We start from the raw sequence: 12158 nt of genomic DNA on the forward strand, positions 1-12158 counted from the left end.
AATAGAGGAGAAATCAGTTAATATAGACTCAAACAAAACGTAAATGCATCAAAGTAACGTGAAGAACATAGAAACTAAGTCACCCACCCTTGTATTTAAGAGAGAGAATGAGAATGAGAATGAGAATGAGAATGAGAATGAGATAAATTGTTTGGTTCAAATGCATTTGATGAAGGGAGAGAGGGTTTAGGAGAGAAGTTCATCGTAGATCACTGCAGGGCTCAGAGAATCCTAGTTACCTGAAATGGATTGCGGGAGAGTGAGTTTAGCACAGAAATAGAATCGTTGTTAGTCTTGGTTGCGTGTGCTGATCACTCATCAGTAATGATTACTCATTTGTCATCATTGCTTTTTCATTTTCTAGGATAATTAATTTTCAATTACTATTTTTTTTATATATTAATAAAGAACCTTACTATTTAATAAACACAAATCTCATACCATGAACCACCCTACTTCCCATTGCACCCGCAAAGGGACCACGTAAAGGTCGCCGATCCAATTTAGTATACAGATATTGCCCGCCAAGTGCAGCATATTGTTGTCATCACGATCCACGTGTGTTGCTATCATATCCTTACTCCCACCCAACTCATACATAAAGGCAAACACATCAGCATGACTATACAAAACAACAACATGAAATATACTATGTCCGTCATCGTTTAACTTGTACAATAGACAATGGCTATATCCGCTGGGAATTGTGAAAGCTGCCGTGATCGCCAATGTCGCGACCAGTATCGCCACCACCATACACGATTTCATAGCCTGCTTAATAGACTTCTCACCTTCTATCCTTAGGTCTATGATCTTGGCTATGAATAGTTCCCAAGACGTTTGCCCGTCATTGTTTTTCATGCATCGGAATGCGGGCCGTACAAACTTCTCCACCGCCTAAGAATTTCCCTTTTTCATGCTAGTCTAAACTTGTAAAAGCCAAAATTAATGGACAGTGCTAATAAATGTTCTAAAACAATAAACACAAATCTCATACCATGAACCACCCCCTACTTCCCATTCCATCCGCAAAGGGGCCACAGAAAGGTTGCCGCCGATCCACTTTAGAGTAGACGTTTTGCTCGCCAAGTGCAGCATATTGTTGCCATCACGATCCACGTGTGTTGCAATCGTATCCTTACTCTCACCCAACTCATGCATCGGAATGCCGGCCGTACAAGCTTCTCCACCGTCTAAGAATTTTCCATTTTTAAGCTAGTCTAAACTTGTAAAAGCCAAAATTAATGGACAGTACTAATGAATGTTCTAAATAAAAACATGTATCAAAACACGCAAAAAGCACAACAAGATTTGACATTCAGTTTTACTTTGTAGCTCTCGATCAATGAAAGCTCTCAATCAATTGACAAGGTGAATAATATTTGTATTTTATAATAAAGTGCAAGATATGGGTAAGGTGAGAGACTATCAGAATTATTAGGAAAGACTTCCCGTTGCTGCCTTTTTATGCCTTTTAGTTTTTACAATAAGGCCTCAAAAAGCACACGCGATCATTTGTCACTAGTCATGAAGTATAATCACGGGACATGTATTGACAAAATATTAGTAATAAAGAAATTGCACATCGTTTGAAAATATTTTGAAATAGTAATAGTAATTGAAAGGAAATAGAGGAATCCTACTATGCTCACAACAATGGAAATCACAGTGTTCAATGTTCATAGATCCAACATGTAGTAGCTTCTTAAACCAAATTAAACACGTTAATGAATGTTATAAAACAATAAGCACAAATTTCGTACAATGAACCACCCCCTACTTCCCATTGCATCGACAAAGGGGTCACAGAAAGGTTGTCGCCGATCCAATTTAGTGTAGAAATTTTGCACACCAAGTGCAGCATATTATTGTCATCACGATCCACGTGTGTTGATATCTTATCCTTACTCCCACCCAACTCATACATCAAGGCAAACACATCAGCATGACGATACAAAACAACAACATGAAATATACTATGTCTGTCCTCGTTTAACTCGTACAATAGACAATGGCTATATACGCCATGGACGGTGAAAGCTGTTGTGATCGGCAATGTCGCGACCAGTATCCCCACCACCATGCACGATTTCACAACCTGCTCAATAGACTTCTCACCTTCTATCCTTAGGTCTATGTGCTTGGCTATGAATAGGTATCATATCCTTACTCCCACCCAACTCATACATCAAGGCAAACATATCAGCACGACGATAAAAAACAACAACATGAAATATGCTATGTCCGTCCTCGTTTAACTTATACAATAGACTATGGTTGTTTCCGATAGGGACGGTGAAAGCTGTCGTGATCGCCAATGTCGCGACCGGTATCGCCGCCACCATGCACGATTTTACAGTCTGCTTACTAGACTTCTCACGTTCTATCCTCACGTCTATGTGCTTGGCTATGAATAGTTCCCAAGGCGTTTGCCCGTTCCTTTTTTTCATGCATCGGAATGCAGCGTACAAGCTTCTCTACCGCCTAAGAATTTCCCATTTTTATGCTAATCTAAACTTGTAAAAGCCAAAATTAATGAACAATGCTAATGAATGTTCTAAAACAATAAACACAAAATCTCATAAAATGAACTACCCCCTATTTCCCATTGCACCCGCAAAGAGACCACGTAAAGATTGCCGCCGATCCAATTTAGTGTAGACATTTTGCTCGTCATGTGCATCATATTGTTGCCATCACGATACATGTGTGTTGCTATCGTATCGTTACTCCCACCCAACTCATACATCAAGGCAAACACATTAGCACGACAATACAAAACAATAACATGAAATATGCTATGTTTGTTCTCGTTTACTTGTTCAATTGACTATGGTTGTATCCGCCCTCGTGTAAATGCATCAAAGTAACATAAAGAACAGAGAAACTAAGCTACCCGCCGTTGTGTTTGAGAGAGCGAATGAGAATGGAAGAAATTGTTTTGTTCAAATGCATTTGATGAAGGAATAGAAGCAGAGAGGGTTTAGCAGAGAAGTTCATCGTTGATCACTACATGGCTCATGGATTCCTAGTTGCCTAAAATAGATTGCAGCAGAGTGAGTTAAGCACAGAAATAGAATCGTTGTTAGTCTTGGTTGCGTGTGCTGATCACTCATCTGTAATTATTACTCATTTGTCATCATTGTTTATTCATTTCCTACGATAATTAATTTTCAACTACTATCTTTTTTTTTATATATTAATAAATCAACTTACTATTTAATAAACACAAATCTCATACCATGAACCACCCTACTTCCCATTGCATCCGCAAAGGGTCCACGTAAAGGTTGTCGCCGACCAAATTTAGTGAAGACATTTTGTTCGCCAAGTGATGCATATTATTACCACCACGATCCACGTGTGTTGCTATCATATCCTTACTCCCACCCAACTCATACATCAAGGTAAACATATCAACAAGACGATACAAAACAATAATATGAAAATGCTATATTCGTCCTCGTTTAACTATGTAGCGACCAGTATCGCCACTACCATGCACGATTTCACAGCCTGCTTAATAGACTTATCAACTGCTATCATTAGGTCTATGTGCTTGGCTATGAATAGTTCCCAAGGCATTTGCTCGTCCTTGTTCTTCATGCATCCGAATGACGCCGTGCAAGCTTCTCCACCGCCTAAGTTTCCCATTTTCAAGCTAGTCTAAACTTGTAAAAGCCAAAATTAATGGACAGTGCTAATGAATGTTATAAAACAATAAACACAAACCTCATACAAAGAACCACCCCCTACTTCCCATTGCATTCGCGAATGGGCCACATAAAGGTTGCCGCCGATCCAATTTAGTGTAGACATTTTGCTCGCCAAGTGCAACATATTATTGCCGTCACGATCCACGTGTGTTGCTATCGTATCTTTACTCCCACCCAACTCATACACCAAGACAAACACATCAGCACGATGATACAAAACAACATGAAATATGCTATGTCCGTCCCCGTTTAACTTGTACAATAGACTATGGTTGTTTCGGAGTAACTTCACCAAGAATTCAACATTTCCTTCTTTCGCCGCTATGAAGAATAATTGCGAAAAATTCACCGGTGCTTCAAGATCCATTGTAACCATTTCAACAGCTCCTCCACAAACCATCCATTAATTTGTAGGCATCATACTTCTCTGTATTTGAACTCTCCATGTATGGTAGCACTACAAATATTTAGATGATCGAATTAAATATTGTTAGCTTTGCAAAATTGAAATCAAAATGCAACAAAAGAAGCTAACCACTTCTTCTAATTTTGTTCCTAAGTCCTTGGACATTGTCACGAGAAGATGCCAATGGCTTCCGCGCAAATACTTGCAAAGGTGTCTCGCCATTGCTATCTTCGGTCATAATTAATGTGTCGTATCCATGCACGAGGTTTCCTGCCAATTCTGAATATATAGTGCACACAGTTTATTATAATCGAGAAATACTAATTATCTACAATCGCTACTCGTATTTACCAATTAAGACAAACTTACCATATAACTTAGAGTTGATTAATAATGTCAGCAAGTCGGCCCTCTCTAGTTGGGTCCATGATGCAAAGGCTATTTTTTTGCGGAGAACATCAAACACATCACCAAATCATCGCCACCGTCTCATAACAAGAGAAGACCTTAAGGCATTTCCCCGTCCTTGTTCTTCATGCATCGGAATATGGGCCGTACAAGCTTCTCTACCGCCTAAGAATTTCTCATTTTCATATTAGTCTAAACTTGTAAAAGTCAAAATTAAAGGACACTGATAATGAATGTTCTAAAATAGTAAACACAGATCTCATACCATGAACCACCCTACTTCTCATTGCATCCGCAAAGGGGTCACGTAAAGGATGTTGCCGACCCAATTTAGTGTAGACATTTTGCCCGCCAAGTGCGTTATATTGTTGCCATCACGATCCACGTGTGCTGCTATCGTATCCTTACTCCCACGCAACTCATATACCAAGGCAAATAAATCAACACGACGATACAAAATTGCAACATGAAATATGCTATGTCTGTCCTCGTTCAACTTGTACAATAGACTATGGTTGTTTCAGATTAACTTCACCAAGAATTCAACATTTCCTTCTTTCGCCGCTATGAAGAATAATTGCGAGAAATCCACCGGTGCTTCAAGATCCATTGTAACCATTTCAACAGCTCCTCCACAAACCATCCATTAATTTGTAGGCATCATACTTCTCTGTATTTGAACTCTCCATGTATGGTAGCACTACAAATATTTAGATGATCGAATTAAATATTGTTAGCTTTGCAAAATTGGAATCAAAATGCAAAAAAAGAAGCTAACCACTTCTTCTAATCTTGTTCCTAAGTCCTTGAACATTGTCACGAGAAGATGCCAATGGCTTCCGCGCAAATACTTGTAAAGGTGTCTCGCCATTGCTATCTTCGGTCATAATTAATGTGTCGTATCCATGCACGAGGTTTCCTGCCAATTCTGAATATATAGTCCACACAGTTTATTATAATCGAGAAATAATAATTATCTATAATTGCTATTCGTATTTACCAATTAAGACAAACTTACCATATAACTTGGAGTTGATTAATGATGTCAGCAAGTCGGCCCTCTCTAGTTGGGTCCATGATGCAAAGGCTATTTTGTTGCAGAGAACATCAAACACATCACCAAATCATCGCCGCCGCCTCATAACAAAGAGAAGACCTTAAGGCATTTCCCCGTCCTTGTTCTTCCACTACTAGAAAATTGGCATGTTATGACACCTAAAATTGCCACTAGAGAACTATTGTTGTGGCACTTTATCTATAATGGCACCTTATGCAAGTGTGGCAAACCTAGATGTGATTATAGGTTATGTGCAAGGAAAGAAGTTGTATAACTGCACACAATAAATGCCAAGAAATACGACGTGTAATGTCACCTGAAAGTGCCACTACATGTTTTCTTAAACTACACTAACTTTTAGACGAAAATTTACAAAATACCCCAATAAATATTTATTATTACAATTTTTCCCTATATTTTATTTAATTTTCGTTTTCACCTACTTATTTCTCTAATTTATATTTTTATCCTTCAATTATTTATAAAACATATTTTAATCCTTTAGACACTTATAATTTATATTTTTACTTTTCAATGTAAATAATTCATTAAATTAGTATTAATAGTTCAACAGAATTTAATAAACAACTCATTGAAATAAAATGGCAAATTTTCATGATATACGAATATTCAAATGATCTTACCCAAATCTAATGTGTTTTAACACAAATTAAACATAAGTGTTGGTCATCTTTTACTTAAACTACACAAATATACTAGTACTAATAATTATAAAGTCCTAACTACTGTGTTTCCTCAGTCGATCTTCTCTTTTCCAGGAAGGCCACCCCTCACCGTCAATAGAGACCCCCCTCTTTAGCCTGAACTCCAAGGGGAGCGTTGCTGCCATCGACGTCTCAGCTGGAACCTCCACAATCTTCCTCTCCTTCTTCTCTCCGCCCCGACGATGGCGGCTTCCGAACCCTAGCATTGATCACTGTGTTTGTTGATTTCTTGTCAGCTCCTATTGCAAGAACACAAACCATAAAGCAATAGCACAACGATTCAAACACAACAGCAAGTAAATGATGCTAGTAGTAAATAACCTCTTCAAACACAACAAGAAGTAAATGATACACGTATAGTCATGTAGATATATAAAACATGCATTACATTATGCAATCTCAATGCTTTCATTGAAAGATAATGCAAAAGAATTTATTATAAGCATCTGAAATTCAAGGTAAATACATCGCCATTGATACTTAGAAAACATACTTCATGGAAGGCGATCATCAACAAAAAGTATTATCAACTTACCAGCTTAGTGTGACTGAAGGGGGTGATGTTAAGGCTCTTTGTCAAACGTAAAAAAACATTTAAAGAGTTCATCTTCATAGTAAAAGGAAACAATAAATGGAAGAGTTTGAATTCGATCATGGAGATGTGATAGAGTACCTTATCAACCCCAGGAAGCTCAGCCACAAGCGAATCAGATCCTTTAAGGTGATTCCATGAAGCATGCAAGTAGTTGACACATGAAGCTTAAATTTCACTTGAATTTGTGAATGAAATAACACGTTTATAGTTTGAGCATTCTTCGTGTATATATTATGAATTTGAGATTGAGCATCAGAAAACTCTTTTATCTTCTCATCCTTAAGTTCCCAGAGTTTTTCCAGTGCAGTGTGAAGCTGTTCCTTGTTTGTTCATAATATCATCTCAGACTGCAAAAAATAAACCAAACCCAGCTTTAAAGTATATTTTACTAATTGAGATACTCTCCAGTAAGAAAAATATACACAAATTCTATTAGCTTGAAATTATTATGTATTACTATAACATCTTAAATTCTAAGCAATGTTCCCATTCCGACAAATGGAACACCATCAGGTCCATGACTTACAAATCTGACATAAGACTTCTCTCCAAAAGTCGATAGGAGATTGGTGAGTTAAACTCTGGAATCAGCCAATGTCTGAAAAAGGTGCGCTCTAGACTTCACGGCCAGGTCAACCTTTCACTTGTATACAGGCAATCACTCCTGATTGAATTGAAGAAGAATTTTGTCACGCTCTTCATCACTTTCACCAACGTTATCCCTAATTTTTTGCAAAAACTGTGAGCTAATGCAACAACTGCGGCCTAACTGAAACAAATATCATGAGAATTTACCTAAGTTGCTATAGTTGCTACATTAGGATTTACCCGTAGTTGCTATAGCAAAGATCCACATGTGTTTTGTATGAGGCTTCTCAGCTCCTATCGATTCCATTCCACAATGTTCAAAGAAAAGCTGAAAAAAGAGATGGATCTTGAATTTAACATGAATCTCGGGGCTAAAATCTACAAATGGAATATAACATGAGAATCTAGAAAAGAAATTGATGAATCAACTATATACATCTTCTCGTTCAGATTGAATAAGAATAAGGTTAAAAGAATCTATGGAATTTCCAGGAAAGCCACATATCCACCAATGTTTGTCATGATCATAATATTAGTATCATGTTTCTAAGACAATAAATAAATATGGACCACAATCAGTCTAATTCTAAGCCTATATATTCACATCAACTAATATTCATAAGAAAAACTAAAAAGAAATGGAGAAACACATAAGCAATCTCTAATTAATTGAACAAAACATATATCATATCATTATTTTGGGATTGCACATAAAATTGTGAATATTCTTATTTTGTCACTAGAATTAAAACAACAATTTGTGTATGAAGTGAGAATCACCTTCTCAGGAGTAGTTCTGATTTGTAAAACTCAAGACCAACAGGTTTCGGTGCGGTAGCGACTGAGCTTCTTCACTCCGCCGGTGGTTGAATCTAATTTCCTTGTAATCTTCACAAATTAAACACAATTAAAAAGTTTAAACCTTCAAATAGGAAAAATCGAGACAATAAGGCGAAGATCGACCATGAATACAAGTGTCCAAAGAGAAAAACATTAAGCTTTGTTGCTTGATTTGTTATTTCTTGGCAGCAGATTACAGAGTACATAAAAGCGGTGGTTTTCTCCGTAGATGGCTAAAATTAAGTGCAAAATAAGTGAGAAGTCGAAAATTGAGAATTTTGGGGGAAAAATTGGGGGGAAATAATGGTATATTTGGGGGGAAATTTGGGGGGAATTTTTGGGGGAAAAATTGGGGGAGTATATTTGGAGCCGATATATTTTTTAATTTGGTAAAATAAATAATCATAACTAGCTTTTTACCAGAAGTGTGACTAAATGTTTCTTTTCCTGACAATTATTTTGAAATGCCATCCTAGTGTTGGAAATAAATGCCGTTTAAAGTTGATGTATAGATTGACTATGTATACTGGCACTTTTAGAAAAGTGCCACAAGTTTGGTGTAGTATTAGGCTAAATTTCTAGTAGTGTTCATGCATCGGAATACGGGTCGTACAAGCTTCTCTACCGCCTAAGAATTTCTCATTTTCATGTTAGTCTAAACTTGTAAAAGTCAAAATTAAAGGACAATGATAATGAATGTTCTAAAATAATAAACACAGATCTCATACCATGAACCACCCTACTTCTCATTGCATCCGCAAAGGGGCCACGTAAAGGCTGCCGCCGACCCAATTTAATGTAGACATTTTGCCCGCCAAGTGGGTCATATTGTTGCCATCACGATCCACGTGTGCTGCTATCGTAACCTTACTCCCACGCAACTCATACATCAATACAAACACATCAACACGACGATACAAAACTGCAACATGAAATATGCTATGTCCGTCCTCGTCTAACTTGTACAATAGACTATGGTTGTTTCGGAGTAACTTCACCAAGAATTCAACATTTCCTTCTTTTGCCGCTATGAAGAATAATTGCGAGAAATCCACCGGTGCTTCAAGATCCTTTGTAACCATTTCAACAGCTCCTCCACAAACCATCCATTAATTTGTAGGGATCACACTTCTCTGTACTTGAACTCTCCATGTATGGTAGCACTACAAATATTTAGATGATCAAATTAAATATTGTTAGCTTTGCAAAATTGGAATCAAAATGCAACAAAAGAAGCTAACCACTTCTTCTAATCTTGTTCCTAAGTCCTTGGACATTGTCACAAGAAAATGCCAATGGCTTCCGCGCAAACACTTGCAATGGTGTCTCGCATTGCTATCTTCGGTCATAATTAATGTGCTGTATTCATGCACGAGGTTTCCTGTCAATTCTGAATATATAGTCCACACAGTTTATTATAATCGCGAAATAAGCACGCGGCCGAAATAGATTATTGCCCTTTTGAGGCCTCTGATTTGCTCTTCGGATCCTCTGATGTGATTTGCTCTTCGGAGCCTCTGATGTGACTTTCTCTTTAGAGATTCTCTGCTGCACGTATCAGGACTTTAATTTTTGTATATATCTCGGTTTATAAGATCAAGCATAATAAGTGGCGCATATGATGCTAAATGTATCCTCTAATGGTAAGTGGCATTATCTAACGTGCCATGAAGTTATCTAAGGATATACTTCCTCCGTCCCACTTAAGATGACACATTTTCCTTTTTAGTTTGTCCTAACTAAGATGACACATTCCCTTTTTTGGAAACTTTTTCTCTCCAATTAATACACCCAACCACTTTTTCTCACTCCTATTAAAGTATTCATCTTTCTTTCTCTCTTTATTTTAATACCTATACCCATTTTTCTCTCTCCAATTAAACAAATTAATCAATAACTTCTAAAATCTCGTGTCGGCCAAGGAATGTGTCATCTTAGTCGGGAGGCAGGGTGTACGATATTATCTGATGAGATATGACACTATTATACGTTATAATGTGTTATGTGATAGTGAGTGACATAATATGAAATTATAGTACAAAGATGATGATATGCGGAAATTATGTGTTTATACGGAACATATTGTGTGAATAAATTTTATGGTATCAAATTGTGACATTTCCTATTCGGTCAGTTGTCGGGCGAATAGGAGGTGTTACAAGTTTGGTATCAAAGCCTAGGTTTAAACAGTTCTGAATTATATTACAAAGTTAAAATGTAGTAACAGGTGTTACACATAGTAACCAATTTAAGCAACAATAATATTGGCGTGTTACAAACTTTAAAACTTCACAATTCGATGATAAAGAGATATATTTTTTTTTCAAATAAACTTAAAATAATAGTCTATAAATGATGGACATATTTTTTAAATTTGTCCAATTGGCTCTATAATGAATAATACTCCTATAAAAATTAATAGAACATTGATAAAGTAGTATAAACAAAAAAAATACTATTATTAATTGGATATGAATAAATAGGAGAAATAGTAAGAGGTGAGGTAAAAATGAAGGTTCATATTTGCTAAAATTTGAAGTGAATTAATCTGCATCAAAATAAAATAAACTATTGTAGGGGAGGCAGAGAGAATATGCTATTTTTACAATTCATTTACAAGATATTCAGAAGTTTAGAAAAAAACAAAATATACTAGCTGAGATAGGGAAATGATCAATTGCTAACTTTCTTAAGTTGCTAACTTGCTAACTCATCAATGTAGTGTATTAAAAATGTCAACACGATGACATTAAAATGTCAACACATAATTTTGTTGAACTTCAATATAATATGTTGATATTATGTGTTGACATTTTGATGTCACTGTGTTGACATTTTTAATACACTGTATTGATGAGTTAGCAATTTAAATAGTTAGCAATATAACACACCCCAGCTGAGATATATATATATTTCCCATCAAAATGCACATTATTGAAAAATCTTCCTGCCACGTGTCAAGTGCTGATTAAATATGCTCAGTCTGAAATCACTTGTAAATGTCATTTTCTTAATGCACTAATTGTCATGTGTAATGACACGTTATTTTTAAGACTAAAGGCTAAAAATTAAAACGTGTACCTAATAGGGGTGAACATTCGGATTTCGGATCGGTTTTTTGTCAAAATCGAACCAAAACTGAAAAATCGAATTTAGTTCCAACCCGAAACCGAAACCGAAAACCGACTTAAAAAATCGAATAAAACCAAAACTATATGAAAAAACCGAAAAACATAAATATTTAACATATAGTGCATAATATATTTTATTTTATATAATAGAATATAGGGGAGTGATCAATTGTCAACTCATCCCTTAGTTGCTAACTACAATTAATTTAATACCATAAGATTTTAGAAATCTTGTGGTCTACAAATTGCCATGTGTAATTTCGTTTTTTATTTTTTAATATTAAAAAGATAATAGCAACTATCAAATTTAGGGTTTAGAAATACAATGTCAATACAATATATGAAATACATCAACACGAAGACATAATAATGTCAAAACAATTTCATATTGACATTTTACAAGCATAATATTGACATATTATGTAAGGTGTATTGACATAAATCTGTTCGTCAAAAATACGAAAATTCAAAAAAAAAAAATTATTTTTTTTCAAATTTTGACGTCGGAACATATGCATGTAGTATATCATTGGAATCCTTATAAAATTATCTTTAATTTGATATATGTTATATGAATTTAAAGTTTTGGAATTTCTTTTAAAAGTTAGTTATAACTAACTTGACATTAATACCCCTATTGATTTTTATTGGAATTAATCCTATAGCCTTATTGACGTTTTTTGTTGATAGTA

The 12158-nt window shown here is 35.8% G+C and overlaps 1 protein-coding gene across 1 annotated transcript; it reads right to left on the reverse strand.

The window, feature by feature from the left end:
• Positions 1 to 3471: 3471 nt before the first annotated feature.
• LOC125217656 lies at positions 3472 to 4083 on the reverse strand. Its single transcript, XM_048119176.1, has 2 exons — positions 3733 to 4083; positions 3472 to 3666 (listed from the first exon to the last, which is right to left on the reverse strand). Exons 1-2 carry the CDS (start codon positions 4081 to 4083, stop codon positions 3472 to 3474), a joined length of 546 nt encoding a protein of 181 aa, XP_047975133.1.
• Positions 4084 to 12158: the final 8075 nt, after the last annotated feature.

The sequence above is a fragment of the Salvia hispanica genome, chromosome 4 (genome assembly GCF_023119035.1).
Source record: "Salvia hispanica cultivar TCC Black 2014 chromosome 4, UniMelb_Shisp_WGS_1.0, whole genome shotgun sequence".
In the NCBI taxonomy this organism is placed as follows: Eukaryota; Viridiplantae; Streptophyta; class Magnoliopsida; order Lamiales; family Lamiaceae; genus Salvia; species Salvia hispanica.

Bases quoted from the DNA above. Each gene is read 5' to 3' on its own strand.
- LOC125217656 (XM_048119176.1), bottom strand. From the start codon at position 4,083: ATGGATCTTGAAGCACCGGTGAATTTTTCGCAATTATTCTTCATAGCG. The intron at 3,667-3,732 runs GTTTGTGTTTAT...TTACAAGTTTAG, and splicing joins GGGGTGGTTCTTTGTATGAG to ACTAGCTTGAAAATGGGAAA.